The sequence below is a fragment of the Heliconius melpomene genome, chromosome 21 (genome assembly GCF_056956725.1).
Source record: "Heliconius melpomene rosina isolate 202511_hmr_F chromosome 21, ASM5695672v1, whole genome shotgun sequence".
NCBI classification, from domain to species: Eukaryota; Metazoa; Arthropoda; class Insecta; order Lepidoptera; family Nymphalidae; genus Heliconius; species Heliconius melpomene.
In genome coordinates, this window is record NC_140409.1 from 5,805,778 (window position 1) to 5,825,482 (window position 19,705).

Consider the following 19,705-nt stretch of genomic DNA (forward strand, 5'->3'; position numbering starts at 1 on the left):
TGACTTCATAGCTTATAATTATATTTGCCAAAATATTTGTAAATTATAAACAATTTGAGTGTATCTATTTATAAAATAGAATTTTTAATTTTCAAAAATATTTTAAAAAGATTATGTTATACATTATATATTATTTCTTTATCGAATTGCTTTCTACTACATAATATTTAATAAACTTATTTAATTTATATTCAAATTCTATAGAATTATTGAATAAGAAATACAATGGCGATTTTTTTTAGTTCCTCATTATTGGCATCATAATTATATTCGTTTCTTAATTTGTGATTAAAATATCATTGAGTTGAGGTACGCTAAAGATGACAAATATAACCTGTGTAAATCTACGGTGACACTTGAAAATTGTATTTATCAAGTTGTATTGCAGATTTGAACTTGAAGTATAATTTTTGACTAAGAAAACAAATATCTTCATTTTACTTCAATCTTCATATTAACGTTGATTTAGGCTGAACTTAAAACAGCATTATTTAAATCAAATAGTATATCATTATTTTATTATAATTAAAATAAAGTTAAAGTAGACCATGGAGGATTTTAAGAAAGTTTACATTTCACCTCTCGCGGATTCTCTTTACGAGAAACTATTTAGATTTAATTACACACAAAATGGTAAAGAGAAGACTTGAGACTTACTTGAAGTTCACGATAGCGTTGCTATCGTAGTTTTTAATGTTAGTAGGAAGGTGATGGTTTTCGTGAAGCAGTTTAGACCGGGAAAATATTTAACTTAAGTTAACAATATAACACTTTTGTTTATTAAATATATAACAATTTATATATTTTTCATTCTTATTTTATCAATTTATTACAATTGGATTCATCTTGACGACCACCAAGAAGATATAATAGATACTAATAAATATCCAGCATCACTTGACATTGCACTTGAAATGTGTGCTGGAATTATTGATAAAAACAAGCCAGTGGAAGAAGTAGCAAAAGAAATAGGTATTAGAAGAATGCAAAATGAATCATAATTAGTATGTAATTTTTTACATTTAATATGTAGTTCCATTGTAATTTTTATTTTTAGTAATTTCATCGTAGCCAAATTCTAAATAGTATTTTTTTTTAATAAAAGATAATGTATTTTCTTTTTAATGTTTTTATTAATGGACCTAATAGTAGAAGGGTTTTTGATTGTTACAGTGTATATTTATAGCTTTTCATGCATATTTAATTATTAGAAGTATTTTATTGTCCTAAAATCACATGTATTTTTTAATTAAGGCAGGGCCTAAAAAGTTTGTATTTTCTTATCTGTATCACATTATTGTTCTGTAGAAGTATAATAACCATTATTTATAATAATGATTATTATTAAAAAGCTTGTATAAATTTTCACACAATTTTAATAATACTCATTTAAGTATTATTTTATTCAATTAATTGTAAAATTTCACCATTTTCAATTTCATATTTTTTTTGTATGTCAGTCTCAAGTGATTGTTTGTTGTTAAAGCAACCTGTGATTATTGCCTTGTTTATTAAATGATGGGAATATACTTAGTGATTTTTTTATTTAATTAATTTATCTTTCCTTTTTTGATTTGATGAAAATTTCATTTAATTCTTAAAGTTAGTAAAAAATAGCAGAAATCAGTGGCGGATAGATATTTCAATAGGCTAGGGTTCTAGGGCAGCAGATTTTAGGGAGAGGAGTGGTGGGTGACTTCTTATCATTGTCACATTCATTCAACTGAGTGAGAATTAAACCCACACTTTTTTACAGGCTCACATTTATACTCCTGCGCCACGATGGCCGTCAATAATGTTTACATATAAGTATACTTGTAGCTCCGTCCTCCACCTCCTGCCGTTCCAGACATGGCGTGTTGGGTGGCGGTGCACATGGCGGATGGATCGTTGCATCCCTCATAAAGGTTGGCAAGGCTCTGCGAGCAAGCAAGGGGTCAATTTAGGGATTGCTGCCAGCAATTTTGGACCGTAGCGGTTGGTGCTCTGTTCTCTCTAACTACGCCGCTAGGGATAAAGGGTGAAGCTGGGTTGCGTTATGTTGTTTTATATGAGTATATGTAAACATAAGTGAAGACACACATAACACCGAAATTGTTGAAGAAATATAAACATTCTTTAAGCATAATCCAACCCTTGGATATAAAATTTAACACTTACTAATTACCCAACTACTACAACATTTAAATTTATATGAAGTAAATACATACAAATATAAAAAAAGAATAAAAAAAGAAATACATATGACACAAGATGTTTATTAATTCAAAATGTAACATTAGTGTATCCTCGTGAGGTCTTCCACAATTTTGATGATATCGTCCACTGTTGCATCGCGCATCATGTCGCCGCCGTCGTCGATCTAAATATACAAATACATTCATTAAATAACATTAAATATATGTATTTTTTATAACAAAACAAGGCAACCTCGGGTACGGATCTCCTGACGGTAAGTTATCACTCTCCACTGCTGCACGGTTTCGTAGGAACTTCCTTCACAGGAAATTAGATTAAAAAGAATATTGAAATCGCATTATTCGAGACCGTTCTAAATCAACAGCATTTTAGTCAAGTCGAAAAAACCGGACAATCTGGGCACGATATTGAAATTATTTATTGCATTTAAAAAAAACAAAGCCCAAAAAATTTGATACATACAGATTACATGTACTTTTAACTTTATTTAAAAAAGTAAACAGGACAGACAGAAAATCTTTTTTCAGATTTTGAGGAAGAGAAGACTATCACTAAAAGACTATATGAATTATAAGACAGGAAGGTATAAAGGGTTGTTCTACCGGGTGTGCCTGTGTACATATTTACCTGTAATTTATGCACAGTCTCCTGTTGCTTCTCTCTCGACAGATCCAGGAAGCTCTCAATGAGGTCCCCATCGATGAATCCCTCAGTGGGCTCCGTCTTGATGTCTGTGTTGAAGGAGCGCCAGAACGCGTGCGGTATTTTACCCACCGACTTGATGGTGTGGTTCAGACGTTCCTCTAATTGGTGGAGGAACTCGTACAGCTCTTGTGGTAATTGGACTACTAGACCTGCCAAGGTTGGAAATGAGTAGGTTCTTTATTGAAATTTGTGTGTAGTATCTGTAGTTTTTCAATTTTTAAATTCTATTATCTTGCAAATAATATTTATGAAGAGATAAAAAATAATTTGGGATTTTAGTTTTATTTTTTACATTCTTAGTTTACACTAAGGATAGTAAAATATTTAAAAAAAAACGTACAAGTACTTATTTGTGTTGTTGAAGCTGCTTGTTATAATTTCTTAACAAGCATGTAAGTTTTTTTTTCAGTTTCACGTTTTATCCGTCACACGCCTATGCCACTGCACCACGACGGAAGTATGTAATATTGTTTTTTTTATTCTACATAATTGTATTTCCTATTAGCAAATATGAATTATTTTTTTTTAGTGAAAATATGCAGTATATTTTAAGAGGTGGTAAAACGTGCCAATATTTAAGTTCGAGTGTGAGCCTGTGGGTATTTGTGTATGTATAAAATATAAATGCACATGAGTATTTATGGGTTTACGTGTGTGTGTGTATGTGTGTGTGTGTGTGTGAGTGTGTGTGTATGTGTGAGTGTGTGTGTATGTGTGCGTGTGTGTATGTGTGTGCGTGCACTCACAGATGGCGCCGGTGACGGTGGCGAGCAGCACGGGGCGCGAGACGGGCGCGGCGGTGTCGGCCAGCTGCGACACGAGCGTGCCGCGCCGCATCACGTTGACCATGTCGCCGAGGTGGAACTGCCCCATGTAGCCCATTTGCTGACGCTCCTCATCCGTGGTCGCCGCACTGAATACGTTTTATGTTATTAAATTACTTGTGGCTTTGATCTAGGGTGACTTTTTAAGGATCATGGTAGGCGGATCTAAGGACATCTAAGGAGTTGGCGGGATACATTGTCGGCTTCGATCAATTATACACTAGATAAAGGATTGCATACAAATATGGCTTAAATATATGGCACCAGTTAATATAAACATCAATTCAGTATATTATTACTATTACATTATTATTATTATTACACACAGACTTACGACATAAGATTATTTCAATAAAATCCAACCTTATATATCTTCATCTAGTGTATAATTGATCGAAGATTGTCGGCTTTAGTGTGGCTTTATATCCTAAATATATATTTAACAGCTCTTATATTCAAAGCAACATTTCCAGAAGAAATCCATTCCAGTTTGGAAGTGCGCGTTAAGAATTTATGCAGAACTTTCATCTAGGTGCTACTGTGGTGGCAGGAGGTGTGATGGTACAAAAGAGTATAGCGGCTTCAAATGAAATAATTTCTCATTGTACAAAAGTTAGAATGTTAGTAGGAAAAAACATATCACAGTGTATTTAAGGCTCTAATTTTGAATGTGACTTTGAGATCTCAGATAAATTAATTTTCAACAAAAAGAAAACCAATTTCAACAACGAACTAAAAAGTAAAAAATAATTTTAAAAAGATTTCATAATTTTAAAGTCAGTGCCAAGTAAAACAAACAGGCTTAGTAAATTAGTTGATATTGTAGTAAGGTTGTTGTAGCATTATACCGATTTTAAATTCAGCTATTTTTTTCTTATATATACTAAAAAATTTAAATTTTTTATTTTTTATTTTTTTTAAATTCTATACTACTGTACTCGTGTACCTATCTTTCTGACACACAAAGAGATTCAAGCTGTTCTCAGCGCCGAGGAAAGTATCATCGTCTAATATTTCTAAAGCCGTCATCCAGTTGGGGCTATAATCTCTGGCGATCTCTTCGAAACTACCCTCCATCTGTTAAATAAATTAATTAATAATAAATAACGTTATACAAAAATTTTAAAATTACCTAATAAAATAAAATTTCTGTCATAGAATTTCAATTAATAAAATAAAAATGAAGACGATGACAGTTATTTTTTTTATACAGTTTCTATTTCATTATCCATATGTGTTAGACGCAAAGTAAAAAGTATGGAGTACATTTAAAAGTCACTTAGGAAATGTTAACAAAGTAGAAAGTTCAAATATAATAAATGAAATACCTGTTTATATTGCAATAAAGACATCGATCGCATGAGATCTCCTACAATTATGAAATCACCCTTGACTTTGAGATATAATGCTACAATATTGTTAAAATGACTGCATTCCAGACGAAGTTCCTTTTCGGATGTCCACTCGAACAGTCTTACCTGTAATATAAAATATTAAAGCTAGATATATATATATAATTATGTAATATATACTAAAACTAATGAGAACCAGATAGATTTTCATTAGGCCCTAAGATCTAATATTTCTGATTTCTATCCCTGTTTTACGCTATATCTAGTACATGACAGGGTAGGTAGGAAATTAGAAACCTAGTGTTAGGATACTCTATGTTCCCCACTGTTCCTCGAGTTCTGGAGGCAATGCGTGTTGGGCGTGTGGCGGAACTCAACGCCGCGCCTTAACCAGAGCGCGACGACAGGCCTCTAAGTAATGGTTAATTTAAATAATTTCTTCATGTATTACAGACAGGTTAAAAACAAAACTACTTCTAGATTTAAATAACACAATTCAACAACTGCTCAGAAATTAAAACTATTAAAGCATTATACACTCACTGTACTATTAATAGACGCTAGTAGTTTCCCATTGAACTCTACGAGGGAGAAACAACCGCCTCTGATCTCTTTTTCAGCTACTTGCGTCAGTTTGTACTCGTTCCAGTGGAAGATGAGAATTCTGCCCTGTTGATAGAAGAAAATATTTTTATTTTTATCGAAAGTTTGAGGTTCGTTATTGTTAAGTATACAAAAAACCCTATTTTTATAATTAAGACAAATATTACTTATAATTTTGGGTTTTTAAATGTCTGTGAAATGAAATTGAAAACGTAATTAAACATTTTCAAGAATAGAATCGAGCCCACATCCGCTACGTTCAGTCAGATGTATGTTCCACTGCGCCTCGACGGACATAATACACAGACAATACGAGTAAATGCGTGTCAGTTACGACTTCTTTGCTCTTCAGTATCTTTTACAGTTGTTTCAGAGTACATTCTTGAAATGGTGCGGTTTAAACTTTAAATTTGGGTGTTTGAAGATTTTGTTTCTCAATTACTCAGTGTGTGTGTCTTTATGTGTAAGTATCGTCGTTATGTGTGTGTATGTACCTGTTTGGGCTCAGACTCCTCTGGGTTGAGCAACGCGGTGCCGACGGCGTAGTAGTGGTTGGGGTCATCCGCCAGCTTGCACGACACCAGCGACATCGCGAGCTCATTGCTCTGCAGCTGGTGCGCGTGGAGCACTGCGCAATGTACATGTAAACGTTACTTTGTTTTATTTAAATTTCGTTGAGAGTTAGTTAGACATACAATTTTTCGTATCTTATGAGTCTTATTCATATTAGCGTCTTTTTTGTATCAATGGAAAAAGTATGAGATCTAACACTTCACTATACAATTTACCTTAATATAATTACCCTAATTTAATAACTCCTACTAGTATTTATACTTTCCTACTAAGTAGGTGAACTTCCACGTCAATATAGGCAGGCGCGTGTCCACTCATTGCTACACCACTCTAGCTTGTCCACGGAAATTCGAAGGTTGATCGATGATGAGCAGGTAGTGGACACCACTCCAGCTCGCTCTGCTCTTCTATATATGAGTGAGTGAGTACACAACACAAGGAGGGTGGTCACCTTCGAAGGTGTGCTGGTCGATGACGAGCAGGTTGTGCACCTCGACGTCGGCGTGGACGGGCGCGTGTTTGGCGACGGGCGCAGGCGGCGCGCCACTGGTGGTGGCGGCGGCGGTGGAGGCGGACGAGCGCACGCACACCGTGTCGCCGCCTGCGCTGCTGTTGGACCACTCCAGCTTGTCCACGCGCATCGTTATTACGCCGAATGTCTGCAATGAGTGCGTTATGTGAATTTAATTTATTCAGATCCAAAGAAAAGAACCAATTTTTTTGTTAAAACTAGGATTACAACCATAATCACTTAGTATGTTGTGTGACCTGTCTCAAGCATTTGATTGAGTGCAGCACTCATTAGACGATGTTCCCTCAATTTTCTGACCTCCTATTTAGCTGACAGAGTTCTAAGGGCTAATGTAAACGAAATCCTGGGTAAGTATCAGCATGGAGATCTCACAGGGGCTATTCTCGGTCCTTTTCTCTTTTTAATACATATAAATTATTTACCATATCTAATTGAAAAGAACCATGAGATAGTATTGTTTGCTGAATACAATTAATTTTTAAAATGAAAAGATCACAAAACGTATCGACATTGTTACAATGCTGTCTTGAAAGTAATACAATGGTTGAGTGTTAATAACTTATTATGGAATAGAAAAAAATATATGTATGATTTTCAGAACATCTAACAAGATTAAAATTGTGGTAAAAAAATACTCAAGAACTAATTAGTGCAGAACTTTGATCACATTAAAAATACATTTTCACATTTCTATTTTTAAAACGTTTCACATATTTATATGTGTTTCCTTAATCCAAGGATTCTGAATATCATCATCATATTAAACATCCAATATAATGATTCTACTAACATTTCTGTTTCTTCAATTCCGAAACCAGAATTTTCCTAAATACAATAAAAAAAAGGAAAACCCATACAATCTCGACATACCTGTGAAGCCTCTTGATATGCAATGCGTCGAGGCGTTTCACCAAGTGGCACAGTGCGAATGTGTAATTTCTGTATTTCATCTATTGTTCCTATTGTCACAGTACTGTCCGTTGCCAAAGCTAAGCTAAAAAATATATAAAAAGATTAAATATAAATACAGAGTGGACGACGAGTCGTGGCTGCCCTGATGTTAGCGGTAAATGGCTGCGCTGATCGGGAATTTTCTTATTAATTAAATAATTTATTTATTTTTATTACGGAAACAAATAGATTATAAAATTCATACACATTTACGCCCAATGTTAATAACCAATCCTAATCCAAAAATTGCTACCATAGATTGAAATAGACAGAGATGGAGGTAGGCATGCAGGTTAGTGATTGGATAGATATGTCGGACAGTACGAGATAGACGTTAACTGGAGATAGGAGATACATTATTAATATTGGGCGTTAAAAAATAACACACAATCGATTGGATTGTGTGTTATTTTTAAAGGTTTCTAGGGATAGGGATAACTAGGGATAAATCCCTAATGGGGTAGTCAGAGGGAACGGACCGCCCAACGCTACGGTCTCTATATACCCCTTTCGGCTCGTCCACTGTCATCAACCTCTTCATACATGCCCTCCGAGGAGTCCTCAAGCTTTTACGTGTTACCTTTCATATACCGTTACCTTCCATTAGTATCTTTGATACTGTATTTTCGAAGGTCAATTGACCCTACCTCTCTTATCGCTCAAGTTTCCTTCATAAATCTTTTTTTGACGTGCCCAAACCATCTGAGCACGTTGTTCTTCATTCTCATCTTGACATCCTCGCTAGTACCTGCTATCCTGAGTATGATTACGGATTCGAATAGGTAAGCTAACTTGGCATATCCTACGAAGAGATCGCATCTCCACGGTATTTATCTTTCTTTCATTTTTTTTCTGCAATACCACTGTTTCGCGTCGACACCAATAATGCATTGTAAACGGCTAAATGTGCCCATGTTCTGACATTTCGTCATCTTCTCAATGCAGTTAAGGCACAATTAACCATGTTAAAGGGAAGCAATACGCTTTTACGTATCCATTTCATATTTTTCATCTCTACTGAACTTGTTCTAATATCATACCATTTACACTAATCTTGCATTCCGTTCGTTATTTCTTTTTAGTCTTGAATGAACAATGTGCTATAGTTCAAAAGTGCTCTAACTTCAGGACGGTGACAACTCGATGATATTGTAGCGTTTACATTAAGATAAATATACAGGCAGACATCATAGTATTAAAACCTAGCCTAGTATTAAAACATCCTTTTCAAAATGTTTTGTACCATATGTCAGCTTCACGCTTCAGCATAAGGCAGGGTAAACGGGAACCTAATATTAAGACACGTCATTCTATACGCACCGCCCAATTTTTATCTTCTCCATAGAGATTTAATGAAAATAATACCCACTAGAGATGGTAAACAAATATATAGTCATGAAGAGGCTCTAGTGGGATCGATTCCCTCTCGATTATTCTCGCCGAACTCGACAATTCAAATTCTGACAATTCAAAGTAAAAAAAGAGTATCCCACCTGTCAGGGTAAGCCGAAGCATTCAACGAACACATATGCGTAACTTCCTTGAGGTTGACATTAGAGAACACAAGCTTATGATTGGACGAGAAGATCACTGTGGGCCGATCTGAACACGCGAATATATTTGTTGTTGATAGAGATCTGTTAAAACAAAAGAGAGTCAAAACAAAAAAGAAATCAAGTATTGGAATTATAGTGTTACATGTGAAAGCTGCGTTGTTGCTGGATCACTCTTGAACCTTGATTTTGTGTTCAACTTTCAGAAAGGTAAAGGACACTAGTTTAAAACACTCCATTCTTATTAAGATACTTCCGTTCCTCAATTTTCGCCGCATTCTGGAGGCATAGCGTTTTGAGTGGCGGAACTCAACGCCCCGCTTTGTCTCGTTACCGGAGCGAGTAAATGTAAATATGTAGTATTTCATTTCCTCCGGTGGGAATCAAAACTACAACCGTCGCGTTTACAATCTATGTATACGTATAATAATATAGTATAATTTACCTAAAACTCCTCAACACAGTGGGCTGTGTGCCCAGCGTGACTTTTTTCTTATTAGCCAGAACACCCGTCTCTTGGTCCACGGTGAAGTAGAACATGGAACCGTCTCCGAGAGCACACAGCAAGTAGCAAACACCCTCTAACACGCAGATCAGGAGGGAACGAGGGATTATCTCTGGAATATAGGTTTAATAATGTTGATGATTATTCTGCATAATAACATTTACTTTTATACTTTTTTTAGCTTAACGCTGGATCCCGTACTTAGAAGGGTGGACAGAGGGAATCTAGTGTTAAAACTACTAGTTCTACATTTTCCGCCGAATTGGATTGCACTATCGTGTGACTGTAAACGCGACAGGTTGAACTTAAGGGAATGATTTTTTTTCACTATTTTCATTTCTTCGTCCTGGTATTAAGGCAAGCGTTTGAATTAAGCCACTCAAAACGCAATACCTCCAGAATTGGACAGAAAATGACGGAGTGTATTAATACTATGTTTCCAGGTTCCCTCTGTCTATCCTGCACATAGCAGGCAGCTGAACTCTAAAAAAACAATAATACAAGAGAAATATATGATATACCGCCAGATAGTCTCTCCGTGTGTAAGGGCTCCAGCGAGGGCAGTCTCAGCACTCGCACACTAATGTCCGTCCACAGACCCACGCCGAGCAGAGCTGACTCCCCTCCCGGGCCTAAGTCTAGACACGCCACTTCCTCCTCCATGCAGACTGATCTAAACCATAAATAAGTAATTATTAACTTTTTTGTTCTTAGCTTCATGCTGTATCCTGCATATTATAGTAGGATGGGCAGAGCAAAACTGGGAACCTAGTGTTAAGACACTTACATTTCTCTCTTTCAGCAGAATTCTGGACCCATTTCGTATCGTGGCAGAATTCAACGCAGCGCTGTTTCGACGCCAGAGCGTGTAAATGATAACATAAATGTTTTATATCCTCTAGTGGGAATTGAATCCACAATATGTCGCTTTCGTAGTCACATCTTTGTGGCCGGCGCCAAGACTGCTGCTATTGAGCCCCGATAGATGACAGGAGACGTTCGAGCACGAACACTTACTTGATCAAGGTGAGCTCCCTGTCCCCGACGGCAAGCAGATAGAGGCGCGGGCCGGCCGCCGCCACCGCGCGCGTGGCCGAACACGCCACCACCGACAAGCCGCGCGCGCCACCCACCGACCACTGCGCCGACAGGCCCCACGCGCCGCCCGAGCCGCGGGAGATGAGACGGATGCCCTCGTCTGTTACCTTAAGAAGCGAAAAAGACAATAATTTCAGTACCGTTTATTCGTATGTTGGTTAACCGAACGACCGCTTATCTGAACTATTGTGCCCACTCCGCTCGCGCATTTTACTTGTATTTTAATAAAATCACTAGATAAATATTTAAACAGAACAATGTAGCAAAATATTTTCTTCCGTCATAGTTCTTTCCTCTTAAATAAATATTTAATTTTCTCGAGGGTGATCGAACCTACAACCAGTCGATTTTGCATTAACACTTTGTGCCCCTGCACCACGAGCCAATGAAAATATTCAATATTTAATTTCCTTAATTGGAAGTCGAACTCGCGTTTATAATCGCACTACAAAAAAATACATTTTTCTAATTATTGAAAATTTATTATGTTTAAAAACTTACTTGTATAAGTTGATCATGACAGACATTCCCAGTGAAGAATGTCTGTCGATCTGACACAAAGCCTTTGATTTCGGTCTCTTCCACTTCTTCGCCATTTAAAGTTAACACTCTGTTAATAACATACAATATAACAGATTTATTATAATTAACACTTAATTCAGGTATAGCATTACATTATTTAACCAAACAAGCAAAAAGTGTATTTTAGTACCCAAAAGTACTTAATTTAGTAATAATTAATTTCTTTATAATAATTAGTTCATGTTATGACAAAACATATTTTAGGTATGCATGTGTGTGACCTGGTCTGCCCCACAAAGGAGAGCACGAGGGTGTCGTGGTGGTTGTCTTGGGGCGCCAGCATGAGCGCCCACATGCCCTTGATGCCGGGCAAGTCGATGGAGGCCTGCTCCTGGATGCCAATGCCGTTGCGGATTATACGCAGGGAACCCATCTTAAATGCACCTAGTGAGGGTGGAAATAATTAGTTTAATCCATAGGGGAGACTTTAGAATACTCTGTATCTCTTTTCATTGCTTTCAATCAAGACAGAATGTGTTTTTCATATTTCTCTCTTCTATTCTTTTAGCCTCTTTAGAAACTAAATAATTCAAATAGATTATTATAAGCACTTTTGAATCGTCGAATGAACATATAAAAAAAACTACTACTAACTCAACAGTTCCTCTTTTCAAAGGATTCCAAATGAAAATCCAGTAACAGAAGGAAATGAAAAGTGTAAATAATTTAAATATAATAATCATTTCTCTAAGTGAAATTTGAACTGATTACAATCATTGCATTTACAGTCAGTCAATACCCCACAATTTCTTATGTTAATATAACACAATTAATACAATGTAACACGGAAGACGGATCAACAATGTCTATCCTATGCCATATATTTTCAGCGATTCTCATTCTTTCAGTAGATATTTTGGAATTGTGCTTTTTTTTGAAAAAGAACCAAATTCTTAATGAATTGGTAAAGCGACAACTATCAACTTTTGGGTCTGTGCTTGTGATTTTTTAATAAAATTAAATGGATGTATCTGGGTGGCGCTGAGGAAGTATTTTGTCCCTGGCGCGAGTTAAGCTCGCTACTCCACTGTATATAGAGACAAAACAATATCAATCCACTCACCAGAACAAGTAATCAACTGATTCTGCCCTTGTCTCTCCAAATCCACCACACACATGTCCACAATGGGCGCCAGGCTGGTGAAGCTCTCCATGGGTTGGACGTACAGACAGGACTCGTCCCGGTTAGCCGAAAGCCTGACGAGGGCAGAGTCCCCTAAGCGAGACCCTATAAACACCACACCGTTGTCCAGGTACGTCATACATTCTGGTATTGGGATGTCACCTGGGAAATGAACAAGACTAAGTATAGTATTTACCTATACATACAGTGTTTTTGTCACCACCTTTTTAAATGAAACCACAGTTTTAACTACACTATAAAAGCCTAAGACAATTTAAAATACAAATTCCCAAAAATGATGATGATGAATTTTTAAAATGATGAAAAATTTTTTTTCAAAAAAAATAATCCTATATCTAAACTGTTATAAAAAAATTGAGGGCAGTCATTGGGCAAGGGCACAATGTTACAGGTTGTAGGTTCGATTCCCACTCGAGGAATTTTAATCTTTAATATTTTCATTTTGCTCAGGTAACGAGGCACAGCGTGTCTTGGTGTTGAATTTCGCAACTTTATGTCCCCAGAAGATGATGGATTTTATGGCAGCAGAGTGTCCTCACATTAGCTTCCCAAGTCCCAAGTCCAAGACAACAAATAATGTTATTAAAAGTAAACTATACAAACCTAAAAGTTCTACTTTCAAATCCTTCACAGACTGCGTACCATCCATCTTCTCTTGCAGTTCCAGGAGTAGCATGAACAATCTCCCTGCTGTATCACCTAGTAAGTACCTCAGGCCACGGCTGTCTACTCGACAGTAACAGTTTATTGGGGTTAACTGAAATAAATAAAAATATAAGGAACCCTCAGTCTGTTATTTCTTTTTTAATATGAGAAATGATGAGAGCATTCATAATATTGTTTTGTTATCGTAGACATGATTTTATTTTAAAGAAAATTACAAAAATTTACTGCAATGACATTTCAATCTGCGTCTCAAAACAGCTTTTTGTTCACTTTGTAAGAAGTGAACAAAAAGCTTGAACTCGAAACTTTCTTAAAAAAGTATTTTTTATTGAACACTAAAAAATTATAAAATTGGTTTTGATTATATAAAAAAAAGACAATATAATTAAATTACCTTTATCTGGGGAGGTGCCACTGCCACATAACTTTGCCCATCATGGTATACTATTGACTCTTGTCCTATGACAATTGCACCACCTAAAAAAAAATATATTAAAAAATTTCCTTTCCTTTTTTTTCTCACAGAGTACAAAGAGGATACATAATGTTAAAACACTATTTTCCACTTTCAGTGTAAATTTTTTAACATAATGCATTTGGAGAGGCCTAAGTCATAATTCAACACCGCAGCTTGTCTATCAGAACATGAAAATAAAAAATCATACTTTAAGTTGAAATGGAAACCACCACCATTGCATTTACAAATGGACTTGATCCTGCTGCACCACAATGGCCTCATGTTTATAATAAGCACATGTCACTCAATATGGCAAAGCATAGCACTGAGCTCTCCCACTCAATACACAATGCCTCCAAAATTCGGCAGAAAGGGAGGAACGGAGTGATTTAACACTTGGTTCTCTCTTCTGCCTATGCTACTTTATGTGGGATACAGTGTGAAGCTGATTTAATTTTTAATTTTACTCTTTACTTTTTCACTTAACATGTAAGGATTTAGCTCCAAAGAGATATCATTTCAGTCAAGAAAATTTAAAAATACCTATTTAAAATACATTGTAATATATAGTGAATATACCTAGTGGACTCGGCACTGGTATTAGTATGGAAGCTTCAGTTTCAACATTATCTTGTTTCCATGGCACTTTTGTAAATTCTTTATCCCTTAAATTTATTTCATGAGTCTGGAAAAATATATGTATGAAGATGATTGATATTGAGATGCGATTCTCATTTATATAAGTAAAAACAGCATAAATTAATAAAAACAGCATGAGCATAAGATTAGAGTTGTGGCGCAGCGGCACAAGGATGTGACTGTAACGCGATGGTTGTGGGTTCCATCCCCCCCGAGGAAATGACATATTTATTTCTGTTTATATTTCTATTTCTTTGCTCTGGTGTCGAGGCAAAGCACGGCGTTGAGTTCTGCCATTGAACACGTAATGCCTCCATAATTCGGCAGAAAGTGGGGAACGGAGTGTTTTAACACTCTGCCTACCCTGCTCTGAGCAGGATACACCGTGAAGCTGATTTTTTTTTCTAAGATTAGAGGAAGAAGAGTATTTATTAATTTGGCATTATATTCTTGACTGCAAGAAGTTAGCAGTGGTTAGTGCTCAACTGGATTGCTCAGAATGCCATAAATTAAGAATCAGTTCTTACTGACAGTAAAAATAAAATAAAATTTAGATTCTTTGAAAACAATTATATAATTAAAAAGCTTTATGGACCTTTAAGAAAATCTTGGTGTTTATTCCACATAAATCAATGACACTTATTTAAAAATTTAGACACTCAATCCTCATGGACCCACCAAATATTTGAAAGTAATAAAAATTTAGTAATAATATATCACCTTTATATGCCTTCCATTGAGATCTTGATGAATTAATATTAAAGTAGGATTAGAACAACCATACAAGAATTCTAAATCATATACATTTAATTCTTCCAATCTGAAAACAAAGAAATTAAAGAACAATCATGTTTATTCAAATGTGACCCATATAATGTATGTCAATCCTATGTCATATAATGTATGCAAAAGCAAATTGATATAAAAATTTATATATGCATGGCTTATTTATAGCATGGCTGTTTAATTTTACGCCACTATAGCTTTATATTAACATCAGTTTAAACAATATAGAAACTATTTGATTCACTAACCTTAAACTAGCAGCTTTTAGCTCAGTAGAATCCTTATCTAAGGGTATTATTTTAAACAAACCATCATATAGCCTCAAACCAATCACTCGAGCCTGTGGGTCAACGACTGCAAGAATTCCATTCTCGGATGGTTTCCCAATTCTATCAGAAATATTTCCATGAGCTCTGGTAACTATTTCCAATTCACCATTGGCACCTGTCCTCCATTCTAATATCATTGCATTATATCTGGCAGTTAATATGAATACTAGATCTTTATTTTCATACTGTAAAAAATATGTTTTATAATTTATTGCCGATTCTGTTTTTTATTATTGTTACTATAACTGAAAACTAAGGATATATGGTATGTTTACCCAATTTTTTCTAAATAATTGGCTATACATGTAGTTTTTTAAATAATTATCATAACTTAATGTTTACTGCACATTTATTAAAGTAATTTAACTGAAGTTATATTAATATGCAAGACCACTTACCGGAGGTCTAAATAGTTTCATCTTAGCTACTTTGCCATATAAACCAACTTCTTTCATTGGCCTCAGTCCTTCTGGAGTGACAAGGTACATCTCTAATCGAGAGACCTTCGCCACGAGCAAATTTAAATCCGTGGGTGATGTGAAATTTCCTAGAAAAGTACATTCTTTGTAGCAAATATGGTACAATTTTATATGTTTTCTTAATACTTTTTAAGGGTCTTCTTCATTAATAGTAAATAATTAATTTCCGTTTCAGCAAATGTAATGTTCGATCTCTTTTAAGCGAAAATGTAAACTCGCAAATCGAAAATGTAAACTGCACATTTATGATTATAACAAGTCTAAAAATTCCTAAATGCATTAAATACATTAAGACACAAAAGATTGAGAAGAATATTTAATGCTATATATGAATATCAATAACAAAAATAATCTTATTGGCTCAAAATAGCTTTGATTATATACTATTAGGTTTAACCTCTGAAACTACCTGTAATACATGCTGTAACCGCTGTTGGTTTCTGTGCAGTTACAACGTAATGATAAGCCATGATGACTTAGATATTGTAAACTATTTACTAAAAAAAACTTTTTATTTATTTCCTTTTCTCATAATATAACATTGAAAGCGGCTGTCGGCTCAGCGCCAGGGCTTGAAATAACGTTTAAAAGTTGGTGTCGTTACTCCGGGTATCGATACTAGAAAAGTAGCGCTACAATATTTACCTTTATATTTAGATAATATTACCGTTAACTTGATATCCACAGTATCATTCGGTATTATTAATTTTCTATTTTCAATATTAACGTAAATTACTTTTATGAAAAAATATTTATTGTAGAAATACACTTTTTTGTCTTATTATAGTATAGCCCATAATACGTACGTCCCATCTTTGTTTTTAAAATAAAAAATAAAATTTAACGCATAAAGGTAACAAAATAAAAGGATGATTTATACCGCTACTTTTATCGCTACTTTCGAAGTAACACTAAATTTAACGTTAAGAATTATCGCAAAATTAACCATATTATAATGTTATTATTCCGTTAAGTTACCAAGTATCGCTACCAAAGTGTAACAATACTTAGGTATCTATATGGAATTACCGGTAATAAACTTAATTTAAATGTGAATTGGTAACGTTAACAAGCCCTGGCTTGACTATTGAATATTGACCAATAACCACAGACTAATTTTGTGCTATAAATTACAGATGACAATATAAGTTCTGATTTTTTTAGTGGCTTATCACGGATTTTTATAATTGTAAACATAAAAAAACTTTAATAATATTTTAAAAAATAAATTAACTATTATGTGACAATAAATTGAACAAGTATGGTAACGTAAATTTACTTCACAGGTGGTATAAGTGTTCACAATTATGAAAATAAAATGAGAATTTATACTCAAAAAGAAATAACGTAAAAATATCTAGTTACCGTAACTCTTTAAAAATTTAAATTTTTAGGTTTAGTTTACTATCACATTTAGTAAATATCTATATTAGCTATGGCAGCACTGACATAGACATTTTATATATTGCAAATATGGCGTAGGATTGTACAAAATGCAGTTGTAGATAATTTTTATAATTGTCAATTCTAAATTTTAAATTAAAAGATAGGCACTTAGGATAAGACCTAATTCATCAAAACAAGTGATAACTGAACATTTAAAAGTGAATTATGGGTTTTGCGCAATGTAGGTGATAAAATAATACGTTACGTTATTTTACAAGCAAAATATTATTTAATTACAGTACTGATAACTTTATTGTTTAAAAAATAGAAAAAAACGTAAGATTTTTTTAGTTTGGTCATTCTGAAATAAGCCATTAAAAAATAACGACTAATTTCCTATTATGTCAGGATGTTTTATTGTTAAATTGTTAGTGTTTGTTTATAAAGATAGTTTTTGTTATCGTTAGATATAATTCTCTCTTTATATTGTACATTTTTATTTTTAAATATATTTTTTATTTAAATATTAATATTATATAAGTTAAGGCGAATTGTAATATTTACCTATTAAGAATTCAAGACTGTTTATGAGACCCAACAATGTGATTAATTAGCATTAAGAGGAGCTGGAGAGCTGTTCAGGAGGACTATTTAAGCAGGTAAGCTATTTGTTTTTAACATTATTACCGTTATATTGAAAAATAATTTGAACTATTCCAAATAGTAAGCAAAGCCATTATGTTCAAATTTTGGAACAAGTAAGTTTATACAGTTAAGAATTGTGAATAGATTGATTATGAAAGATAATAATCTATCTATTCATGAGTGGTCTCACTATACATTTAATCTACATTATTAAAAGATACCAACTATAAAAAATATTTGGAATGAGGGTAGAATTACATGGAAAGATTTGTCACATTTTGTAAAATATATATACTACCTAGTATATATATTTGTTATTTTTGTATCCATTCCCAAATATGTAGATATAAAAAGCATAATAGAAAAAAATATCTTAAGTTTATAATTTGAAATTGTTCAAATTATTGATTTTCTACCTTGTACAATTTATTGTTTTTCATGGTGTTGAGTGATTAAAAATTAAATTTCTTTACTGGACATGAAATTTGATAAGAAAAATTATCAACATTATCAAAATTGTCATATTTGGGCTGTTCCAACAGAGAGATACAATACCTGGAATTTGCACCCAACTGTAGGTTAAAAGGATTTCTTTAAATTGACATTATCACGCACCTCCACTGTCCAAGCACCTCTCTTTATTGATCATGAACATGATTTGTTAGTTCTCTTCTAGAGTATACAAATTAATTCCTGGTCAGATTATTGGTACTTGCTTACTTTAATGCACATGAATACGTACTTCACAATATATTCTCCTCTCTTTACTTAACTTATATTATATTTGAAATTATCTTACACATACCACCTTCAATGTATGTGTTAGAAATTAACTGTCAAGGAAATGGAATATTTATTTAAATTTATTTTTTGTTTTAATTTCATTGCTCTGGTGTCGCAGCAAGGCATGGTATTGTGTTGAAGAAAGTGGAATGGAGTGCCTTGGCACTACATTCATTCTGCCTATCCTGCTGTGTGCGGGATACAGTGTGAATCTGATTTTTATTTTATTTATTTATTTTAGTTTTTTGCATTTTTTGCAATGAATACATGTATTGAAGAAATTAATGAGTGATATCAATAAAAAAGATACATATTTTCACTTATAGATGAAATATTAAAAAAAGAAATTGGGTGGCATTGATTTGCCTTATATTTAGACAGAAAATGAAAAATCTCAACATTCCTTTCTATCTTTCTATACCCCCTTTTTGGGACAGAATTCGCAAGTAATTTCTGTATTAATTTTTTATATTCAAAACCTTTAAGTATTGTATTGTGGTACAGTGAGACAGTTTCTGACTGTTTTTTGTATTCTTTAATCCATATAGTAATTTGATGTATAAATTTCTTGTGAATTTTTATCATACCCATTATCATATTTGAAGTATACTACTACTTTAGTCAGTTGTACATATTTATTCCACTCAGGGCGCAGAGACAGGTTGCAGGAACCATTATCGCTCGACAAAATTAAATATTTTATATTTTTCATTTCTTCGCAGTTCGCACTCATAACTCGCTCTGGTCCGCCACTCAACACGCCATGCCTTCAAAAATGGGCAGAAAGTGGGGAACAGAACTAAGTTCCCGGGTACTCTCTGCCGCTAAAAAAGCATAAATAATAATATTTATTTATTTATATAAATTATTTCTACATGATAACTTGGTACGACAGGCCGTCGTCTGTCGCGTGC

The 19,705-nt window shown here is 34.1% G+C and overlaps 3 protein-coding genes across 3 annotated transcripts in view; 2 read left to right on the forward strand and 1 right to left on the reverse strand.

Moving 5' to 3' along the window:
* Positions 1-2,238: 2,238 nt before the first annotated feature.
* On the reverse strand, positions 2,239-17,023 carry LOC146527015 (DNA damage-binding protein 1-like). Its single transcript, XM_085205866.1, has 24 exons — positions 17,007-17,023; positions 16,387-16,548; positions 15,897-16,045; positions 15,418-15,683; positions 15,104-15,203; positions 14,324-14,429; positions 13,682-13,764; positions 13,225-13,378; positions 12,541-12,762; positions 11,699-11,861; positions 11,397-11,505; positions 10,815-11,002; positions 10,319-10,470; positions 9,738-9,909; positions 9,233-9,376; positions 7,659-7,782; positions 6,708-6,915; positions 6,178-6,311; positions 5,624-5,749; positions 5,057-5,206; positions 4,675-4,805; positions 3,651-3,817; positions 2,827-3,053; positions 2,239-2,362 (listed from the first exon to the last, which is right to left on the reverse strand). The coding sequence occupies exons 2-24, from the start codon at positions 16,445-16,447 to the stop codon at positions 2,279-2,281; spliced, it is 3,420 nt and encodes a 1,139-aa protein (XP_085061992.1). The 5' UTR covers positions 16,448-16,548; positions 17,007-17,023; the 3' UTR covers positions 2,239-2,278.
* Positions 17,024-17,437: 414 nt separating this feature from the next.
* Positions 17,438-19,705, forward strand: part of Nca (neurocalcin homolog) — a 47,845-nt gene continuing 45,577 nt past the window's right edge. Inside the window, exon 1 of the mRNA XM_085206828.1 lies at positions 17,438-17,604. The gene's annotated coding sequence lies outside the window, so the exon portion shown is untranslated. The remainder of the gene's footprint in view (positions 17,605-19,705) is intronic.
* The window catches only part of LOC146527017 (neuronal calcium sensor 2), a 38,761-nt gene continuing 36,932 nt past the window's right edge, over positions 17,877-19,705 (forward strand). Inside the window, exon 1 of the mRNA XM_085206831.1 lies at positions 17,877-18,022. The gene's annotated coding sequence lies outside the window, so the exon portion shown is untranslated. The remainder of the gene's footprint in view (positions 18,023-19,705) is intronic.

Bases quoted from the DNA above. Each gene is read 5' to 3' on its own strand.
- LOC146527015 (XM_085205866.1), bottom strand. From the start codon at position 16,447: ATGGCTTATCATTACGTTGTAACTGCACAGAAACCAACAGCGGTTACA. The intron at 9,377-9,737 runs GTAAATTATACT...TTGTTTTAACAG, and splicing joins ACTGTGTTGAGGAGTTTTAG to ATCTCTATCAACAACAAATA. The intron at 5,750-6,177 runs GTACATACACAC...TTCTATCAACAG, and splicing joins AGGAGTCTGAGCCCAAACAG to GGCAGAATTCTCATCTTCCA.